Here is a 23941-nt window from a genome sequence, read left to right as displayed (position 1 = left end):
TACTTATTTGGTACTACATACATTTTTCTATGTTACATTGTGATTTATAAAACAGGCTGTATATTGCTCCATATAACAAAATGTTGTCATTACACAGGACCCAGCTGCTTATGAGGATTGGCGACATTATCATTTCCCGACTCTACCAGAAGTATTGACTCAGTTTCCGTCAACCAAGCCAAGCGCTTCACTCCTCGCAGCCATATTGTCACCTTTACAACCGAGATTTTATTCCATCTCGTCATCACCAATCGCTCATCCGAAAAGGTTGCACCTTACAGTTGCGGTCGTTACATACCGGACTCAAGGTTTGTATAACGCGTAAAATTTAATTCCTCACGCGCCATTTTAACTTCTTGTGTCAAAAATGTCAAAAGCACGTTTTTTTAAAAAATAAAAATGGTAAGCAAACGAGCAGGCGGGTCACCTGATGTTAAGTGATTACCGCCGCCCATGAACATTTGCAGTACCACATTTTAGCCCTTGTTTTAAAGGTGAACCATTCGCCATGATAGTTGAGTTAAAATGGCGCGTGAGAAGTCATTTTCTACGGACTATATTTGGCGGCGGACGGCATTTGAGGAGCTGGCAAACAAAACGGTGTAATTGCACAAAATTAAATTTTACAGGAGGAGTAAAAAATTAAAAGAAAGCTGTCAAAACTTTGCTGTTTTGATCAAAATTACGATATTTAGACTCGGCTTAAGCACAATTTCAGGGCATTTTGTTTGGAAAGGACTTCAGATTTGTATTCATTGATCGAAAACACGAACTTATGTTTTGCTTGGAAATAAGTGCAGATTTGCATCTGGATTCAAGAAAAAAATGATTTTGATCTGAAGTGTAACTATGCCGTTTTGTTTACCGGCTCGTCATTTTATTTGACGAGTGTTTCCAGCTATAGATCATAGTTTATAAAGTCGATTGCCCACGTATAGAATGCGAGTAAATCGCATTTTCCGCAGAATTATGATTACCAAACATTCTATTTTCGTTTCAGTCGTAATATTACGACATTCTTAGAATTTCGTCCGTTTTGGAGACGGTAGGTGGTAGATATACAGGTTGGAAAAAATGGACGGGACATGGAGGAAAAGTACATTAAAAATTGAACATATAAAATTTAACTCTTATTTTGAGTGTTTGATATATTGTTTATATAAATAAGTATAACCGCAAGCAAACATTTTTATAAATGCTTATCTAAATCGGGAAAAGAACCAATTACAAATGCAAACAGTACAAACACTCACAATTTTATTGAACCAATTGATAGGGATAAGATAAGGATAAAATGTCTCAAACAAACAACAATTCATTAATAAATCTTAAAATTCGTACATATTGAGACACTTACTTAGATAATATAGAAAATGATTTTTAGAAGGAGCTAGGCAGCACTGGCGCGGCAGCAGTGTAGCGGAACATTGCTGCCTAGCTCGGAATGTAATGTCATATAAGCTTATAAAGATTGTATGGGGACCAGTAGTGCCGCGACAGGACTGTGACAGCTGGTGACAGCACTGTTGCGGCAGCGCTGCTGCGTGCAGCGTGGTTCGGAATCATACCTTAATGATAACTCTTAATAATTGCACACAATCAGAACAAAATGTGCTTATAGACAGTATGTAATTTTCGTGAACGTTTTCCAACCTGTATACTTACATATGTAATTTATTGTTTAGCTCGGTCCTCTTTTTATATTAATTATGTATTATGTTATGGTGATGTAATGTTTACGCAGATGGCGAAGGCCCCGTCCACTACGGAGTTTGCTCAAATTATCTCATGGATCGTAAGCCTGGAGATGAAGTTTATCTATTCATTAGAAGGTAAACACTGCCTCGTCAGATACAATATTTTTCCTCCTTTATTACTTACAAGTTACAACTAATATCGTGTTGTCTGTTTCAGTGCACCAAACTTCCATCTTCCTCATGACTTGGCCGTGCCTCTTATACTCATAGGTCCAGGTACAGGTATAGCACCTTTCCGAGGATTTTGGCACCATCGCAAAGCGCTTCTCAATACACGCACACGTTCTAATATTGGGCCAGTTTGGCTGTTCTTTGGATGTCGGACGAGGACTATGGATCTATATAGAGAAGAGAAGGAACAAGCTCTTAAGGATGGAGTACTTTCAAAAGTATTCCTCGCTTTATCCAGAGAGAAAACCATCCCCAAGGTACCTACCTAACCTACATGAAATGCTTGCAAAAATTAATTCTTATTTGGAAATAGATATAATCTTTATAGAATTATTAAATTTTATAGATGTATGTCCAAGAGTTGGCCGAAATGGAAGGAGCTGAAATACACGATTTGTTGGTCAATAAAGGTGGACACTTTTATGTTTGCGGCGATTGTAAAATGGCTGAAGACGTTAATCAGAAATTAAGAGGCATAATTAAGAAACACGGCGATTTGACTGATGAACAAGTACAAAGTTTCATGTTTATAATGAAGGTTAGTAAAATTACATAAACGTAGCAAATTCAACTCTACTCTCCTTTTTCTGTAAACATTTAGTAATTACCTACAATAATTACAACCGTAGTAGGTCCATATAACACGATTTTCATCAGCTTCCCTTTCCAGGATTTTTTTATCGCTGTGTGCCACATTGTTTCTGTATCTTTATATACTGACCTTAGTCTGTTCCTACCCTTATGCTTGCTCAGAAATAATATTCTGTAGCCGAACATTTATTTGTAGGAGGAGAACCGCTATCACGAAGATATCTTTGGTATCACGCTACGTACAGCAGAGGTCCACAGTGCATCACGCGAGTCGGCTCGTAGAAACCGAGTTGCCGCGCAGCCATGACGCCGGTCTTCTAGGTTTTTCGCGAATCAGACCCATCTTGTAAACCAAGCTTAGCATTTTACCAAAAACTTAATATACTTAATTAAAATATTTGAATTTATTGTCATCGACTATCGTAGGCTTAATGTACACAATTTTAAAACCATCAAATTCAAGTTCTTAATTTTATTAAGAACTTGAATTTGATGGTTGTTCAATCAATGTTATTAATTTTCGTTGATCCAAGCTTAGGCAGTTTTTGCATAATTTTACTACAATTTAACCAAATTAACAAGACATCATCATTTTCTATCAAATGTATTATTTTGTTTCAATTGTTATTAGTTCAACGTTATATTATTGTGTCAATTAGAGCATGTCGAGTATGACTGAATGATTTCTAAGCATAGGCTGTGCATGATTAAGGAATTTTGTACATAAGTTTGAAAAATACCAACCTCAATACTGTGACTTAATCACACAAAATATTTGCATGGATTTCCTATTTCCTAATTATTTGTGTTAAAATTAAAAGCAGGGTTAAGATTTTTACGCACAATAATTTTTTTGTAATCCTTAGAAGCCTGAATGTTACTATTGATAAGGCTAAGCAAATACAAACTTACTTCGACATTATGAATTAACTTCATGCTTTGTAGGTTGTAATTTTCATAAATTAGATAAATAAAATTCATAATCAAGCTTTTGAAAGTTTTTCTATTTTTTATCATTATAATCATGTAAATTATAATGCATTTAGCTATCAACGTTTCAATGATGTACTTAATATTTCAGTGATTATAATTATTTTTGTAACAATATTTTCATTTTATTGTAGTAAACTAAAACAACGAGAGTTTATTTTTGTTTTAATGTTTGTGATTGCCAAAATTTGTACAAATATTTTGTAGCTAGGTTATTTTGGCCTTTGTAAATAATAATAATTAAAAAAAATTGTGTTAGTAATAAGTTATTAATATCTTTACATAATTTACTTTAATATCACAATAATATTCTGAAAGAATTTATTTTTTAAACAACTATCTACGTAAAAATATTTTTAAGATATTTTGAAGAATTATTTAACTAAAATTAATTTAGCATAGAAAATATTATTATAATGTTTAAATCTATATGATATTAACCCAAACTGTATAATTCCTATTGTTCTATCTTCTACGCTGTTAGTTGTGAATGTTGAATTTTGTGATCTTTTACGCTAGTCCTAAGAAATGTAATTCATATTTTCGATTATAATATTTCTAATGATTAATATTTCTATATCAACGTAAAAATAAATTATTATTATTGCCTTTACCAAATATTTACAATTGAAGTAAAATCTTCTTATTGCACATATGGGACTAAAATAAATGTTATTATCAGATTCATATCAAAATATTGTTCGCACTATTTCAACTATAATATAAAATATTTGACTGCGCAAAAGGTATAGATGAATATTGCTATTTGAGAATATTGGATTTAATTAATATTGTCTGTTATTTATCAAATAAAGTTCCTTGATATTCGGAATTGACTATTTTTGTTTTATTTTACAGTTAAATACATTTAGATACAGAGACACATAATAGCTACCTGCATGCCATATTTCAGCTTGATCCGTCCAGTAGTTTGAGCTGTGCGTTGATAGATCACAGTCAGTCAATCAGTAATATTTTACTTCTTTTTTTTTTATCTTTTATTAACAGGCTTTTACATTTATGTATGTCAGCTTAATATTTTACTTTTATATATTTAGATATTATGTGTACAACTGGATCCTGCTTTTTGTAGGAGAACGGGAGTTGGGACACAGCGTGCTTACAAAAAGAATAGCAGAATTCGACCAAGTCAGTTTTTTGGTGGATCCTGCAAACAGGATGCTCGTATGGGTGCTCATGAAACATAATAAATAATGATGATCATAATAATTATTCATTACGTTTACAATTAGAATAATCTATTGTAGGCACGAGTTTAGCCGAACCAGTGAAAGGTTAGTACATATTCTAATTATTTTAGTGTCGTGTACTGTCATACTATTTCAATGACCTTTAGTGGGGCTTTCCTCTTCCTCTTTCTAACATTCCTGAATCAAGTAATGACGCAGGTTAAAGTAATATTACCTAAACTAATATTTGTTGGGTTTTCATTCAATATTCTTTAGGTTTGTGGTTTAAAATAAAAAGATGATTCCTACTTAAGATATTGTTTTTGTTATTATACTTACAGTACCCGGCAGGAAATATTGTACATCGACCTTTCGAAAGAGATAGCAGTTTCGTAAAGGTAGACAGCTGTCTCTGTCGTTGAGACCGACAAAACTTCTACGAAGCCGAAATCCCTAGTGTAGAAGTCCCTACAAGAGACCTATGTCTAGCAGTGGCCGTCTATCGGTTGATGATGATGATGATGAAAGTTTGTAAGTTTGTTTGTTGGAAGTAATCTCTGGAACTACTAAACCGATTTTTAAAATTGTTTCACGAGTAGAAAGTTGCATTACTCCTAAGTGACAAAGGCTAAATCTTCTATAATATAAAAATGAATCACCAATAATTAATGTGTTAAGACCTACCTACAGTCCATTTAGTGGACAAGTACCCTAATTTAGGACAACCTTACTTAGGTACCTACATGCATAATATTCATTTATACCGAGTTAACAATGTTAATATCTAAGCGGAAAATTGTCTTCCTATCAATGCAATTAGCGACGATATTCAAGGATATAAAGTATGCCTTCATTAATTAAAAGGCGACGTAGGTAAATATAACTATAGATTACACAACTATTCATTACATACCTATAAGTACCTTACTAGACGAATATTATGGGTACCTAAGTACATAATAGCGGAAAAGTAGGTTTATATTATTATTATTATTATAGTACGCGAGAGGTTGAAACGGCAATCAGGGAGGGAACGCCCCGCACACCCGCGCTAACCCGGTGCGGGCGAGCGCGACGTCAACCTGTCACGGACTATAATTTGGTACTATGACACTAAAGGTACCTATGTACTTTTTTTTAGAATGATTTAAACGGACTACTCCGATAAATAGTTTTCGAGATCCCTTACCGACGTACACTAGTCGGTTTTTCACGTTCAGTTATCTATAAATAAATTATTAACGTAGAATTTTTCACACGGAAAGTTTGACGAAAAAGTCGCATACAAATTTGTTCAGGTAGGTAGGTCTTGTGGCGCTGGCCTACCACAATGACATAAGACAAAGACCGCTTCACGGTGATGCTGAATGGCAGTAATTGGTCAAATGAACTTTTGTTAACAAAACCGATCAAACGACTCCATCTGCGTGTTGTTTGTAGTTTTTTTTTCGGATTGTAGTGAATTTTTAATAGATACTAAATCTTTGCTTGCGTTTCTGTTCGAAAATAGTTTTGTTTAAAGAAATATTTCCGCACATTTCGCATACTTTTTTTTAGCTCTGAAAGTAGGTTGGTATCTACCTAATTAGTAATTGAGTTTTTAATAGCAATTAACTTATTTCGTGGTAACGTGGTTTTCTTTTTTAGGAAAAGCCAAACATATATTTAGGCTTATAGAGTAAAATTTTTACTTTAGGTCTACGACAGTATTCCAACGAATCTAACATTGCCTTGCATTTTGCATTTTTTGATTTCTGATAGGTACCTATATAGATATTATTTGTGGCTAGTTTAAAAGCTTTACTAAAATACCCTTTTATAATGTAAAATAATATATCTATACTAATATTATAAAGAGGTAAACTGCAGCTAACTTGTAAGAAACTATTGAAAACAGAAACCTTACCAAATCTTTATGGTGCACTGTTTCTGAAAGTTATATTACCTAGTGTTTAATAAAACTTTATTGTATATTGACTATCTAAGTAACTAGGGTTACGCGTTAAAAGTACGCGGCAGAAAATTCAGTACATCGACCCTTAGGAGGCCGACAAAACGTCACATAGGTATGAGTGACAGAGACAACACCAAAATCTCATTCTAAAGGTCGATGTACAATATTTCTTGCAGGCTACTGTAAGTTTTAGAGTGGATATCGTGAACAAGTGAGTACAGTGTGACTGATCTCAGCTCAAACTGCTGGACGGATCGGGCTGAGCAAGGGCATGAAGATAGCTATTATGACGCGGACATCCGCTAAGAAAGGATTTTAAAAAATAAAACCTCTAATTGGGTAAAATAGTTGTTTGAAATTTGTGTAGTCCACGCGGATGAAATCGCGAGCATAAGCTAAATGTTTTGGAACTTACTTTTTTAAAATTTTCCTAGAGTTCATAGTTGCTCCAATGCAATGATCCAGGTAAACCCAAAATCAAGAAATGTGTGATACTGATAGAGCTCACGTAGACGTATCTACTCTACGCACAGCCAAACTGCTGGACGGATCGGGCTTATCATGCAGATAACTATTATGACGTGGACATCCGCTAAACAAGGATTTTTGAAAAAACAAACCACACGGGGGTATAATAGTGGTTTGAAGTTTGTGTAGTCCACGCGGATGAAGTCGCGGGCATAAGCTATTGAAGCAATAGGTATAGAATTAAAACTTTTTTTAAATTTTCCTTTCATAGTTGCTCCGATGATACAGGTAAACCCATAATCAAGAGATGTGTGATATACCTCACGTAGACGTTCCGTCATCCACCACATTTCCAGTTTTAAGAGAAAATGTGACTACTCAAATACAAACTCTGGGAATTACCTGTATACGTTTACCATTACATTATGCCACTGGTCTTTTACTTTAACCGAACTCAAAAAGGGAGGAGGCAATACGACGCGTATTTTTTTTGGCTCTGTTAATCCATAGTTAGTTGGTAGTTGTTCCGTCTGTTGGTATTGAGTAGATGTTAATTCACTCTGGTTCTCCAATTTTTTTTTTTGCGGTCTGGGTATACGATTTTGCCAAACCCGAAACAATCTCAATAAACTCATTTTTAGGGTTCCGTACCTCAAAAGGAAAAATGGAACCGTTAAAGGATCACTTCATGGTCTGTCTGTCGTGTCAAGAAACCTACAGGGTTGACTAGAATAATGAAATTTTGCAGGTAGCTGTAGGTCTTATAGCATGACATGAGGGGAAAAATCTAAAACCGTCGTTTTTAGATTTGTCGTTACATCACAAGAAAAAAATTAAAATGTGTTCATGAACAAATATTGCTGTTTTCAACTTTCTAAATAAGATTACTACACCAAGTGGGGTATCATATGAAAGGGCTTTACTTGTACATTCTAAAACAGATTTTTTTTTATTTTAAGGCATAAATAGTTTTTGATTTATCGTGCAAAATGTCGATAAAATACGATTGTAGTACGGAATCCTCAGTGCGCGAGTCTGACTCGCACTTGGCCGGTTTTTCCTTTTGAGTTAAAAAGTAAGAACTCCCATCCAAATTATGTTGTATCTATTACCTATATTTAACTAGGCGATAACACAGTCAACAGCTAGTCAGTCCTCATCCTCATCATCAACCGATAGAGGTCCACTGCTGGACATAGTTTGTTGTTGGGACATCCATAGGCTACGGTCTTGCGCTACCTGAATCCAGCGGCTCCCTGCTAGTTAGTAAATAGCTAACTAGTACCTACCTAGGCTCAAAATAAATAATAGAATTACAGCTTTAATCTGTTGATTACAATGCAGTAAGGTACTAGGTACCATATTGATAACAAAAATGTAATAACTAAATAATATTATTTTAATAAACAAAATTAAATAGCGTGAATGCAACGGGCAATCATGGGATTTTCATAATAATAAACAATAATAAACAAGGTAACCCGTGCGAAGCGAGATAGCCTTATTGATAAAACGACAATATAAATGCTTATTAAAGTAATCACATGCTCCCATTTGCATGTGTGAATTGGTGCAGTTTTTCTAAGGGCAAACGCAAACTAAACACCTATAGGTTTTTAATTATTTAGGGTTAGTGGAGGCTTAACAAGAGGTACACTTACGCTCACATATTCCCACATGTTTTTCACAAGTAATTTTTAGGGTTCCGTATCTCAAAAGGAAAAACGGAACCCTTATAGGATCTTGACTTTGTTGTCTGTCTGTCTGTTTGTCTGTCTGTCTGTCTGTCCGTCTGTCTGTCAAGAAACCTACAGGGTAGGTACTTCCCGTTGACCTAGAATCATGAAATTTGGCAGGTAGGTAGGTCTTATAGCAGACATTAGGGGAAAAATCTGAAAACCGTGAATTTGTGGTTAAATCACACAAAAAAATTAAGTTGTGGTCATAAACTAAAATTAGTATTTTCAATATTTGAAGTAAGATAACTATATCAAGTGGGGTATCATATGAAAGGGCTTTATCTGTGGATTCTAAAACAGATTTTTATTTATTTTTAAGCCTCGTAGTTTTGAATTATCGTGCAAAATGTCGAAAAAATAGGACTTTTGTACGGAACCCTCGTAGAGCGAGCCTGACTCGCACTTGGCCGGTTTTTAAATTCTGTTTGGAAAACAATTTCCGCAATAACTAATAAGGTATTCGTACGGAACTCTACCACAATAATCGTGATAGTTTTGTAAAACTGTCATTTTGAGGCTTATTATATCGTTAGGATATTATTTTGGTAGGTTTAAAAAAGTTTAAAAAAGTTCATAATGATGTTAGACATGCAAATCATGACTAATATTCCCTTTTCCTCTCCAACTAAGCGTGATGTGCTAGTAGGAGTAGGTACGATAATAGTGCAACGGGTATGGTTTGAACCGCTGACCTTTCGGAATTCAGCCCGCTCCTTAACCATTGAGTTATTTGAGGCTCTGTGATATCATTGATTAGTTCTAAAAAAGTAGTTGGGTGTGATCGCAGTCAAGGGTTAACTACTGGAACTAACTAATAATAATTCGGAGTAGTACTGCAGTTCAGCTATAGGTACGTACTACGTAATAAATTTTGTGCGAATAAGTAACAAGAAAACTTACTCATACTCACAGACAGACTGACTAAGAAATAAACATGGAACTTCACTAATTAATTATCGGCATGACTCCATGATATGCGTATGCTTATTACCACGTATGTAGTACTGAAAATAAGGGACGGCCCTGAGACATGGGAAAATACAGTAAACCACTGACTTTGGTGTAATCGGTGTACATTTTATAGTTGTACCTATACTTTCCCATCATCATCATCGTCATCATCATCATGATCAACCCATAGCCGGCTCCCTACAGAGCACGGGTCTCCTCTCAGTATAAGAAGGGTTATAGTCCACCACGCTGGCCATGTACGGACTGGTCTCCTCTCAGTATGAAAATGGTTTGGCCAGCGTGGCCAAGTGCGGATTGGCAGATTTCACACACCTTTGCGAACATTATGGAGAACTGAAAGTTCTTTCAGTCATGCCGGTTTCCTCACGATGTTTTCTTTCACCGTTAAAGCGAGTGATATTTTTTTTTAATCATAAACCAATAGAAATCCACAGCGGGACTTAAGGGTTCAAACCATATACGGTACGATTGATCTTTACGATCCGTCGTTTAACACCGATCGAAACGACGAATCGATAGTGTATATCAAGATCGATAGTGATTTACTTAATCGAAAACGATATCGGAAATCGCAACAAAAACCCATTCAATCTTTTTTTTTCACACTTTTCTAGGTTTTCTTCTTTCTTCTGTGCCGAATCAAAGTTACCGCCTCGCCTTTTCTAAGCTAAGATATTAATATATATCTTATGTAGTACGACGACCTCCCTGGCGCAGTGGTGAGCGCTGTGGTCTTATTAGTGGGAGGTCCCGGGTTCGATTCCTGGCAGGGGTTTGGAATTTTATAATTTCTGGTCTGGTCTGGTGGGAGGCTTCGGCCGTGGCTAGTTACCACCCTACCGGCAAAGCCGTGCCGCCAAGCGATTTAGCGTTCCGGTACGATGCCGTGTAGAAACCAAAGGGGTATGGGTTTAATAAAAAAACTGCCATACCCCTTCCAGGTTAGCCCGCTATCATCTTAGACTGCATCTTCACTTACCACCAGGTGAGATTGCAGTCAAGGGCTAACTTGTACCTGAATAAAAAAAAAAAAAGTATGCATATAATATACCAAATTGCAAATATTTAAATCGTAACATGTAATCATTTTAACTAACAGGAAATACCTATACATTTAAAATTTGTAACAATTGAATGATGAGGTAATTGGCATTTAATTGGACCATTATTTTGCATTTATATCCAAAATTATCTAATAATAAGGATCATTTATTATTTTTAAGTTGAAATATTTTCATATTTATATACAACAGCTTCAAAAACTGGATATTTGGTCGATAAGTAAGTACCTATATAATCTTTTCATTGAAAAATTGCCTATCTTAGTAAGTATAAATCATAGTTGTCAAAGTCCCGCAAATAGCTAATGCGCGTGGCCGCCATTTTAGTGACGTGACGTTTATTTTTACTTAAATATACGTCAAATGACGGCAAAATGACGTCATTTTGATGTTGAAGAGACATGGTTCCAGCGCAATAGCAATTTACGGGACTTATACCTACGTAATCCATGCTTGTCGTATTCTCGTATAACTTAAACTTCCCATAGTAAAATTTTCTCTCGATCGCCTTCCGATGACTAAATATTTAGTGGCAATTAGACTGGAAGTTCTTCCAAAACGGATTTAGAAACAAAAGAATAGATAGAGACATTGACATTGGAAAGTCCGTACATAACTTAAATCTGATTGATTCCACTATAGTCCAAGAGACGGTGAGACAATTTATGAAAGTTATTTGTACTGGTCTGGACTCTGGACATGATTAGATATTATAATACAAAATAGTGATTATCTAAGGCTTCGCTTGGGTGTAATAATATCTGAAAATATTTTTAGTTCAGGAGGAGTTATAGAGCAAGCCTACATGCCAATTCTCAAGTTCATGAATTCAGTCAGTCAGTTTTTCTTTTATATTAAGTATACCTATACAAATATACCAATAATAAAGAATATAGAATTTTTCAAACCAGCAATGAATAAAAAGCAAAACTAGGGTCAATGCCAACGACGCAGCGTTGACTCCGAGTGGCCTACTTACGCAGCGTTCGTTGATCTCTAGCGTCAGTTAGATGTTGTATTTGCATTATATCGTAAACTTTTACAAAATTATCGTATTTTTTTATATATTTTTCGCGTTTTTTTTGTGCTATCACGTATCAGTAATCATCAGTAGGTATAGTATGGAATAAAGGATACAGGAAGGATTGTTAACTATCGACAAAACGATTCAAAAATCGATATAATCTCCTTGAAAGAAACACTCGCCATCTCTCAACCTACGGGTATTATAATGTAATGACGTGACGCATAATTGTTGATATTTTCTTCTGACGCTATTTAGTGCTGCTTAGACCGGTTGCCGAGACAACCGCAGAGTCAGTCCGCTTTTGGATCTACAGCCGATTACATATATATTATGCTGGTGCATGCGTACCCTTCAGTACACTTTCCGAATTGCATGCACCTCAGTGTACGCGTGTGCTAAATAAAAGTTAAAAAAAATCACACGCTAAATATTAAAAAAAAACAGAAAACTTTTGACACGGAATTCGGTAAAATGGAAGCGGATGTCGGCAAAACGGAAACGGATTTCGGTAAAATGGAATTGGGTGTCGCGAAAAATTCGGGATATCCGCTAAACGGACACGCGGTGTGCCCTTTCAGTGGGAAAGTTGCATTGGAAAATCAAAAGCAAGTGAAGCCAAATCTGAAGATAAAAGTTCCTCAGCCTTTAAGATTAAAAAATCATCTAGTCAGTGAAGAAAACTTTGATGTTCTCCATTCGCAAATTGAAGAAGTCAGCAGTTTTGTAAGTACCTAATATTAGTTCCGGTACGGTGCCGTGTAGATACCGATAAGGGGAATGGGTGAAATAAAAACTATCACACACTTCTAAGTTCCAAGTCCGCTATCATCTTAGATTGCATCATCATTTACCATCAGGTGAGATCGCAGTCAAGGGCTATAATCGAATAAATAATATATCGAGTCTCTGCTTGATATTTACATTCATATTTGACAGGACACAATATTTTAATCGAATCCACATGTCTAAAATAATAATTATTATAATCAACGGTAAACAAGTAGAGCCTATTGTTATTTTTTTAAATCAAAATTGGCTTAAGGTTTTTCAAAACAAGAACGTTAATGGAAGCTGTTAGGATTTGCCAGCTCTAAGTTCTTAATATTATTATGTGTGAAATCGATTCATGTGTGAAATCACGTGGTTTCTTAAATAGATCCTTGTTGACATACCATGATAAGAAGTAAACTTCCTGATTTATCTAACGTTCCGCGAAATCTCAATTAATAATTATTATGTTGTCATGATAAAATACAAGTTTAATTAATGCCATTAGAACGTCATGTTTACGTACTCATACAAATTGAGGGAGCGTAGAGTAAAGCCTATAAATATTAATAAGCGTTATTATTTTAAATCTCAGTGCTAGACAAGACTAGGCTAAACTGTTAGCCACACAGTTTAGTTAACAGCGATAACTGGATCACTGAAATCTGAGAAAGATTTAAAGTTAAGGCATTCGTCTCACCACGGACGATAGCGAGAAACGAGTTGAGCTAAAAACTAGAAAGCAGTGAGCAACGAGAAGTGAGTGTCTATTTGGGATATTTCTGTCGCTGGGCTATGGGCGAATGTGGGGGTGCGACGAGCGATAACTCGCGCCGATTGCTCGTGAGGCGGTTTAGTCTGCTCAAACTGGTTTTGAGCGCTAAAAGAGCGTCGCTGAGCGAGTTTTTTTTTGGCCATCTCTTGTCGTTGCTATAATCTACTTAGTGAAGAGAGAGTTCTCGCCGCCAGTATGCACAGTCAGCGATCAACTATCAACATTATATTTATCTCTGACCTACCTACCTATTAAAACAGACCTAAAACGTAGACTTAAGAGGACCAAGCCTTTCGAGCTAGTGTAGTCATAGTGAAAGTGTAGTGGTAGTGCAAATCAAAGAACACACGAACAAAGTGAAAACATAGTGCTAGTGCAATATAAAGAACACAAGAACAAAGTGTCTTCCAATAAAGTATGTTAACTATAGACTAAGATGAGTCAATGGACCGATTCTTAGGTATAAGTTCGTTTATAAGTTTAGGTTAATATAATATTGCTTATTAGCCTCTCTCATAGGCTAGATTGTAATGGTAGTAAAGTACTTTACGACTAAAACAAAAAAAATCTCTTTTATTGACACATACTCATACACTGATCGTACGTTACTTGAGCGAGACAATAGTCGACAGCTAGTCGCTTCCTCATCGGCGGTGGGACTTGTGCCTAATGACATCAAACATGCCTTTCAATTAGCTTAATGCTATTAAACATTACAGCATTAACAGAGATAGCGACCTCTGTGAGCACATTTAAATGCAAAAAATGTTGTAATATCAATTAGGTATGTGAGTGCGCTTGATAGAGCAATTAATTGAAACATTAGACTCTGTATATCTATAAATTAAAAAAAAAAAATCTTTATTTTTTCACACAATAATTTCATAAACAATAACAGCTGGGAACGAAGATCCTGCAGAAGTTTACACTGTGTTGCAGTGATCATCGCCCTCCTCTGCGTATAGTATATTATGTATCTACCCTTTTTACTAGTTTTATTGCAGTCAGATAAAACAGTCAGATAAAAAGGAAAGTCAGATAATAATCGTAAGTCATCTTAATATCCGTAATTGATCAATTAATACCTATCTACTTATGTATACTTCGTTGTAAGTATTTTTCGAGAGTCTTAAGTATAAATTGAACTAAGTACCTACACACTTAAAAACTTTAAAACCAAATATCAAAATAACTCTGACAATTTAAGCTAATAATAAAATACATATATAATATATTATATAAAGGAAAATAATAATGTAACACATTGCAATGCTCTGATCTAGCTTCATGTAGCTATTAATATTAATAATAGTAATTATTAATTAATTAATCATTTATCAGGTTTTATTTATGTAGGTACCTACGCACCAATTAGGATAGCGCCTTACAATCGTTGATGTTAAGTGTTACCTTACTAGAACAGCAAACACAAGAAAACTAAACAAACAAACACAAACAAATATTTGTATCATAGACTATTAAAGCTATAGGTAACCTTCAGAAAGACAGCATGTTAAAATATTATAAATATGGGAAACATTGATTTTTAATGATCATCATATAAATACCCAAGTGATGTTATAATAGTAGGTGAATTCCCATTACAATCACCACTAATTTGTAATTAGTATGTTAATGAGAAATTTCCGATGAGGAGGAAAATTGTTCTTGGTAACGATTTGTATAGAAATAATTCCAATAAAACCTAATATTGTGTTAAAAAAATATTAATTCGTTTTTTGTTTTGACGGCCTTGAGGAAACCCAATAGTTATCGTTTTCTATACTTGTATCGTCTGCAAACCCGCACTTGGTGGACTATGGCCTCAATCACACTCATACTGAGAGGAGACCCGTGATTTGTAGTGAGCCGGCTATGGGTTGATCATGATGATGTTGATGATACCTGTATCATCAGACAAGAAAGATTAGATAAGGATAAACAATTAAAGTCAAACCTAATCAAATCTGACTCTTTTCATATAGCAACATAAAACATAACCTATAGTTACTTTAATCTCTAGTATAAGTAATATTATAAACTAGCGACCCACCCCGGCTTCGCATGGGTGCAATGTAGATACTAATGTGGTGTCAGATATAAACACTAATAAAACACCTTCGAAAGTAAGGCTTTGTTTCAGATCACATTTTAAAGTCATAAAATCGATTATTGTGAGCCTTTTTAAGAGAAACAATTTCACCATTCGTTGTTTTCGTGTAACTTTGACCATTTAGGCAGCGCACGCCTCGGAAACTCTCAAATGAGAGGATTTTTTTCCGACCTAATTCATATTATCTCAATTTCCTTAGGGATCTCTAATTTTTTCAGAAGTAATCTATACCTATAAACTTTTCTCTTGAATCCTTCTATCTATAGGTGAAAACCGCATTAAAATCCGATTCGTAGTTTAAAAGATCTACGCGTTTATACATACATACAGACAGCGGGAAGCGACTTAATTTTATACTATGTAAAGAAGATGCAAAAATATATCTGTCTATGATAATTGATGAATTTTGATGACTGGAGACGAACGAAAACTTTACTTTTTGTCACGAAAAATTAGAGAGTCCCACGGAATTTTAAAAACCGAAATCCGTACGAAGTCGCCAGCATCATCTGGTAAATAATTAATCTAACTATGTAAACAAGCCTGTGTAAAACTTGCCAAAAACATAACGTTCATAAACTAAATTTGAAATTTCTACGCTGGTATGGCTGATGTGCTGATGCTACAATAAAACGCCCGCTCAAATAGTTATCACTTTAATCATAGTGTAACAATGGGTAACCTATTTTTTGTAGTAATTAATAACCGGACACATGAACTTTTTATAGATTCTCAATAACGTTTAGTCATATCTAAAAAAAAGTTATGATCCATTGAGCGATGGACAAAGACTGGTTTCCCCGCATGATGTAGGTACTTATTGTGATTGACACGGGATTCAAGACTTTGCTTTCAAAGTCTCCAGTCTTCCTCATCCATCTGCTTAAGGTTATCGGTCCAACCGGCTTGAAGATTGTCCTCTTAGCGCATTTTGATTGAGATGAATTAAAGGAATCACCAAATTATAAGTGCACCTTTATGTTTCCCATATTTCTAAACTCTGCAGAAATTTCCTTAAACTTAATTTCGGTGGTTATGATTATGATACCTTCCATCATAGTTAATATTATTTATTAATGAAGCAGTATGATCTGCATTTGGAATGTCATGTGTCAAGCATATTGCAATGATTTTAGGCTTTGGAGCACGACTGTCATCTAAGTCAATCTTAACTATACTTTTTGGAGTCTACGTTTAATCTCACTTACAACATGATTAATGGAAAGGGGTCACGACCCTCAGCAACGGAAAATACGATGCAGAGAGTTTGATTAGTCCAACAATAAACGTATAAAGGCAGAGTTGTAAAACACAAGCCAAGTGTACATAAATCTCAATATTGCATATTCGCTATTCACCAATGTTTACGTCCAGGCATCCATCAATAGATCAAACACGTTTGTTTGTTTATTAATACTTACATACACGATATTAACATTAGCATGTGTTTAGGAATCGGACATAAAAAATCAAAATGCATCATTGTTTTTACACGTCTCTATTTTTTTTACTTCTTATCTACAGAAGCTCGGGCTTTCATTTTCAATTCATATTCTATCAAGCCCAAAAATCCTGAAATATCTAAAAATTCTATATCTTAAAAAAATTAAGTTACCTATAGACAATTATTACAATAAGTAATTATTCTTCTTGCTATTTATATTTATGAAAGCAAGGATCGCGATCGCAAACGAAATCGTGGGTTTATACAGCAAAAAATTTTTAAACTTCAATGTATGTTGTAGGTAATAAGGTATTTACCATCATTTAGAACATGAATCTATTGGTTTGACTACATTTTGGCTAGCTTCAAATTAAAAAGTACCTAAGTATTATTTGACACCACCTATCTAATTGATTGACTCTACGTTTTTTATTTATAGCTTCTCAACTAATTGCTAGTTTCTGAGAATTTTGCAACAATACAAATAAGTTTGATAGAACAATTTGTTGCTATGGATTTAGGTAAAAGCGCATTATCATCAACGGAATGATATCATGTCGTAGGACTTGTAACAATGTAAAATGAGCCATTTCATTGAATAATAAGAGTAATTTCCTCAACGCGTAGAGATAGGTAATATGAAAGATGGAACGGACGTTCCTTTGAGTTACTTTTAGGGTCATATCCATTTTATCTAATTTTTATGAAGCCTTGCGCTATTTTGACCCTGAACGACTGTAAAATATTATCGCAATTCAAATACAGTGGAAACTTGATTAACCGGGCCAATTGTCGTCGTTAGGGATTCGGATAATCGAATGTATGAAGAAAAGCGGGCTTTGTAGTTCACAATAATAGTATTTTCAATTTTAACTATACCAAGTGGGATTACATATGAAAGGGCTTTACCTGTACATTCTAAAACAGATTTTTATTTATTTTTATGCATAATAGTTTTTGATTTATCCTACAAAATGGCGGAAAAAATACCCGAGTATGGAACCCTCGGTGCGCGAGTCTGACTCGCACTTGGCCGAACAATTTTCGGTTGGTAGTCCGGATAATCGCGAATCCGTATAACTGAGGGCCGGATAATCGAGTTTCTACTGTACCTACTAGCCTTTTCTCGCAACTTCAGTGTGACGACGTGAGTAGGTATAGTCCGCAACAGGTCTAGATGGCAATCGAGGGGCGCCACCCCGCCTCGTACCCCTGTATAGTCCACGACCCAACCTGTCGCGGACTATGCAGGCTACAGCTGTAAATATCATCATAATATTTTTAATTCAAACAAATTCAAATATGGGTCAGTCCTAATGTTGACCATTGCTTTGTCATTCTTCTTCTTTGACATTGTTTTTATTGGCATTGTTTTTTCCTGTCTATTCTTACCCACTGTACTCAGCCTTGAGCGTCCGATTTGAGAAAGTTTTGTAGGTAAGTCATTATGGAGCTTTTAGTGCTTTCTTTATTATAATTGATTTTGAGTTAATTCTTTTTTGAGGTCCTGAAATTCTTACCGGTTTTTATGTAAATGAAATAAGTTGCAAGAAGACGTAATAAAACCAATGGTAGGTATTTCCTGTGGCATAAGAAAAACAAATTAGATTTTATTTACAAAATATCCAAATTAAGGTAATTTCGTTTATTCAAACTAAATACCTACGTTTAAAGTATTGTTGTCATGGGTGCTATTGTTTAGGCTCACTGTGCAATTGTTATTTAAAACCGGTTGCTTAATCTCGTGACTAATTTATAACGTAACGGTGATTTAACACAAATTATCTCACAGTTATCCTATTTTTAAGTATAGGCTTAAAACAATGTTTGTCGAAAAAAATACCACTGAAATATGCTTAATAAAATAGTTTTTTCTTAGCAAGGATCGCGAGCAATAAAATATCATTCGAATTATTTTTATGCGTAAGTATTTATGGTTTGAGGAATTTTAATGTGTAGCATTAAAATGATACCTACTTTTTAAATAGGACCTGTTCTTTATTATGACGGATCTAACACTTTCTGCGAAGTAGCTGTGCGAGGAAGATGCACGGTGCGAGCTAAAGTATGGCTGTGTTCCATAATTTCCATAGCAACACAACTTGCGCATGTCTAGCTCACATCCTAGGCTCTTGTTCCTAAGAGTGCCTTCGCATTTGTCGCAAAGTGCCGCGCGGGTGTAGCGCTGCAGCCGCGCTGCCTCCGCGCGGCAATTTGAGGCAAATTTTAAGGCTCTCTTAGCTTGTATCCTTAGCTTGCATCTCTCGCTTCAACTAGTACCTATGTGAAAAACAAAGCTTTGATGACCCCCTTTCCACCAGAGCTTAGCAAATCTATGACAATATGAAAATCAAGCGATTTTATTGTTAGGTTTGACAAATAACCGATCAATGTTATTTCACAGAGTAAAGATAGGGTCACTGGCATTACAGAGATTCCTCAAAGCCGACTAGGAACAATCGTGCGGGAAGTGCGAGGCGAAGGCGAACTGGCCTACTGGTTAGGGACCTATGTTATGTCGCGATGCCATCTAGACGTTGTCGGCATTTACCACGAGATCAAAGGCGTCGAACTACAGTGTCTCTTTACATTGTGGTAATTTTGTCTTACCGCTTTATCAAATTTGAAATCACCAACGCCCTCATGAAATTAATAATATAACGATAGATTTTATCTCAGAGAAAAATCCAGTATCGGCTTTTGTATGATACTGCTACTCAGATTTTAATTTCGCGATAGAGAAATTGTAACAAGTTACTGTCAAAGATAAGGGCTCAATATATCATTTTTTTAATCACAGGTTGCCCTTTGTTGTTAGTAAGTACTTAAAGTTGTTGAGAAACTTTCATATTGCTATGATGTGATACTGCTAGTAGAGAAGTGCAGGGTAGCGACAAATCTATTCCGAATTTAAAACAAAAAAGAACTTCGAAGTAATAAATAATTATCAAGATAAATATAGGTTTATAATTATCTTTGATAATTATTTTGTAGAACAAAGAATGAAGTTGATTTCTTAGTGTAAAATGAGCTGTGTAAAAAACTTACTGAATATTTCCTCATAATTACATAATGCCTGGATGTATTGATCCTGTTTGATTGCATTTAAACTTTGACTGCATAACAGCTGGATTTTTGGTTCCAACTTCCATAATAAAAGTGTCAAACAAATGCAGAGGATTTTAATCGCTTGAAGCTTCTAACGTAAATATTGATAGGCAATACCAATAATAATCAAAAACAAAAGGGTAGGCTAGGTAGATATTATAATTATCGCGATTATTATAAAGAGACATTGTTTTAGATAATTTCAAACCCTGGTATAAGCCTGAAATGCTGAGTTAGAGCAGGGTTAGAGCAGTGTGTGTAGAAGTAGGTACCTACGTGTGCCTTTATTTCATAGATATTAATCTTAAACGTTTTAAGATCCAACTCGGTTGGGCAGCGTTCAGGAAGCTTCGAGATGTCTTCTTGTCCAAAATTTCTCAGTGCTTGAAGACCAAAGTCTTCGAACAGTGCGTGTTGCCAGTGATGACATGGATCCGAGGCATGGTCGCTAACTATGGGCCTCATAAGAAAGCTCAGAGTCACTCAGCGGGCGATGGAAAGAGCCATGCTTGGAGTTTCTCTACGTGATCAAATCAGAAATGAGGAGATCCGTAGGAGAACTAGAGTAACCGGTTGCGAAACTGAAGTAGCAATGGGTAGGGCACATAGTTCGTAAAAGCGATAGACGTTGGGGTCTCAAGGTGCTGGAATGGCGACCTCGCACCGAAGACGCAGCGTTGGAAGACCCCCCACTAGGTGGACGGACGACATCTGTCGAGTCGCAGAGAGCCGCTGGATTCAGGCGGTGCAAGACCGTGGCGTGTGGAAGTCTCTACAAGAGACCTATGTCCAGCTGTGGACGTCTATCGGTTGATGATGATGATGATTTTTAAAGATACCTTCCTATGACAAGATTATATCAAACAAAGGTAGTGAACTCATGACTCATGATGAAATAATATCGATGAAAAACAATTCCATTCATTAAGGGGAACTGACAAATAAAATAAAATAAAAAATAAAAAATATGAAGAATGAGATAAAATCAGTCTGCGATCCCAAGACCATATTTTATGAATGTAAAAAAGCGGATACGGGAAACCCCGAGTTTCTGTTGCGCGGACGCATATAATCTGTATTAAATTATCCCAGGGGCATACGAGTAAAAAATATTTCTTAGAGTTTAGACCGCGTCTACTAAAATTCTCATAGCTCGTGGAGCCCACCGCCCTGTTAGGTCTAGCTACGGCTACCTACAGATATTTTAAGGTAGGTAATGCAGCAGACCCACCTTATGCTTTCAGCCTTCAAACATGCCTTCAAGTTTTTCGACACCAATTAGTTCAGATGAAATTACTTGAAATACCTCCGCTCCCATAGAAATCTTATTTGCAACGCCTTAATGTCCGCTCCGTACCTACCGAAACTTTTACAAGTGCTTTTAGGCTCTACCACTGCATGCTTTGAAATACCTTAAAATGCAATAAATCGGTGATAGTATCAAGGATAAAAAATTTACTGGTAATAAGAATAATATGAATAATAGTATTACTGAGTCAGTGCGGTTGAACTAGTTTTTCACCTAAACAACTCAACAGTATTTAAGCGCCATACGAAACCAAATTACGTGGGAGACGCAATAAATCAATAACAAAGCACTAACAAGGAGTTTGGGAAACTCGTTCGTTATTCGATGCTAACTCCCGCGGTCAGGCCGGCCTTTGTTATCGAGTTAGCGCCTGCACTATTTCCCACGTCTCGTACGTGTAGGTAATGTGGTTCTTGCGGAAAAAGTTACCGTGCAATACTTACTTCTATTGTACCGAACTAGTTACCCCTATTGTATTGTAGAAGACAGGTACATACATTATTATGATCAACCCATCGCCGGCTCACTACAGAGCACGGGTCTCCTCTCAGACTGAGAAGGGTTTTGGCCATAGTCTACCACGCTGGCCATGTGCGGATTGGTAGACTTCACACACCTTTGAGAACATTATGGAGAACTCTCAGGCATGCAGGTTTCCTCACGATGGTTTCCTTCACCGGTAAAGCAAGTGATATTTAATTAATTAAAACGCATATAACTCCGAAAAGTTAGAGATGCGTGCCCGGGATCGAACCCCCAACCTCCGATTAGAAGGCGGACGTCCTAACCACTAGGCTATCACAGCTACCCCTATTGTATTGTATAAAACAGGTACATACAATATACTACGATTAATTTGGTGATTTTTATCTGCCAATCCAGTGGTAGAATTTATTCAAGCCAGGACAGCATCGTACGGCATCCAAAGTTAATAGTGAATGACGTTGTGAGTATTTTTTTTGGACAGCTCGTGAAGTTCTAACAAAAAGAACAAGAAAGCGGGTAGATCGGTATTGCCTATGACAGCTCGAACTTCATCTCTCGCAGCAATGCAGTCCCGTAGTGAATACGACTCATGCAACTGAGTTGAAAGAAATATCGGCAGATAAAATCACCAAATTGATCAAAATCAAAACTACCACAAAAATAAAAACCTACCCTTTTTCTACAATACAATCGTTAAACCACGAAATAAGCTTAGAATCATAAGGTACCGACAAATCGTGAAAATCCGTTTATTCATTTCAAGTTTCAGATTTTTTATTGCAATTTTGGTAGGTACCAAAGAAATTAAACTTTAGTCAGCAATAGGTCCACAAAAAAGCTTGTTACTATTGCTTCTTACTTCTCAAGTATCAATTATATTGTCAGTAGTTCAATTCCAGCTAATAACTAACGGTATAGTATAGATAGCTATAGGTACACTGAACCCGATCGAGACTATCATTTGTTGTGGTCACGACTGTACAGATCCGGGCTAGTTGCGCAACGCAATCACTATCACGATCACAGTTTGATAACGATTAAGATTACCGGCTTCTTTTTTAACTTCGAATCGAAACTAACCTAAGTAACTATCATGAGCAAAGTCCACCGATGTCTTCACAAATTTCTATCAAACAAGTGTTTTGCTTAATTTTGTGCCATTTGGCTATTCTCAGGCTTTCCTAGTTCAAGGTTTTCAAGCAATTAATAATTAGATACAATTAAGATTTCTCCTGTCAGGTTCAGCTAACAAAATGTTATTCTATGATTATTGCGTTGGGCAATTATCCCTACATTATTACCACTGTTGTAGTAGCAATCATTAGATATGGCAATGACGCCATTGATTCATATTTTATACCCAATATCACATACATAATATCCATACTAATAAGAACCTAGACCTCAAATATATTATACCTGATTACACCTATTTGGAATTACTTATTTTTTATTAGATCTAGATTGTAGATCTAGTTAAAAGCACAGGATCGAATTTAGTAGGTAATAAATAATCTATTTAGTACACAATGCATCGGTTCTCGGATACGCTTTTGTCCGTTTTTAAACTGAAATTCTGGGAATCTCCGAAAGTTCCAAATGACAACAGGGAAACATTCTTACAATTTCATTTCCCCGATCATTTATGATTATTATTGTTCATGGATTTTTGATTTAATCTCTCTCTACGTCATGTTCCTCGTTGCTGAGGGTCGTGACTGTTTCCATTTGTGACATAACACTAAAGTCCTACAGATTTCTTGGGATATTATTTGAGACTAAAGTAAAACCTCATCGATTCCACCACAGCGAGGTATTAGGTAGGTACCCAAGATGCTGGATTCATTGTCCATTTGGATGGTCAAACTTATTATTTGGCCAAAGCGGCTTTCGGACGACTGGTAGACTCTATAATTGCGGTTTTATAATTTTAATTTCAATAGATCTCTCATAGATCTTCAATAAATCGATCATACACTTATGTAGCTTTTATAACGGCCCATCCGTTTAATCGATTT

At 35.7% G+C, this 23941-nt stretch overlaps 2 protein-coding genes across 8 annotated transcripts in view; both read left to right on the top strand.

Moving 5' to 3' along the window:
* LOC117996213 (nitric oxide synthase-like protein) overlaps positions 1-4345 on the top strand; it is a 116014-nt gene extending 111669 nt beyond the window's left edge. For all 7 annotated transcript variants that reach the window (XM_069509402.1, XM_069509398.1, XM_069509399.1 and 4 more), the window contains 5 exons: positions 98-308; positions 1745-1832; positions 1915-2185; positions 2275-2466; positions 2716-4345. In XM_069509402.1, the coding sequence (XP_069365503.1) occupies positions 98-308; positions 1745-1832; positions 1915-2185; positions 2275-2466; positions 2716-2826 (873 nt within the window). In that variant the 3' untranslated portion in view covers positions 2827-4345. The remainder of the gene's footprint in view (positions 1-97; positions 309-1744; positions 1833-1914; positions 2186-2274; positions 2467-2715) is intronic.
* A 7852-nt stretch (positions 4346-12197) lies between these two features.
* The window catches only part of LOC117996212 (nitric oxide synthase-like), a 32432-nt gene continuing 20688 nt past the window's right edge, over positions 12198-23941 (top strand). Inside the window, exon 1 of the mRNA XM_034984243.2 lies at positions 12198-12643. Coding sequence (XP_034840134.1) covers positions 12392-12643 — 252 coding nt within the window. The 5' untranslated portion in view covers positions 12198-12391. The remainder of the gene's footprint in view (positions 12644-23941) is intronic.

The sequence above is a fragment of the Maniola hyperantus genome, chromosome 3, assembly GCF_902806685.2.
Source record: "Maniola hyperantus chromosome 3, iAphHyp1.2, whole genome shotgun sequence".
Lineage (NCBI taxonomy): Eukaryota > Metazoa > Arthropoda > Insecta > Lepidoptera > Nymphalidae > Maniola > Maniola hyperantus.
Note: the sequence above shows the minus strand (reverse complement) of the source record. Positions and strands in the feature narration are given on the sequence as shown.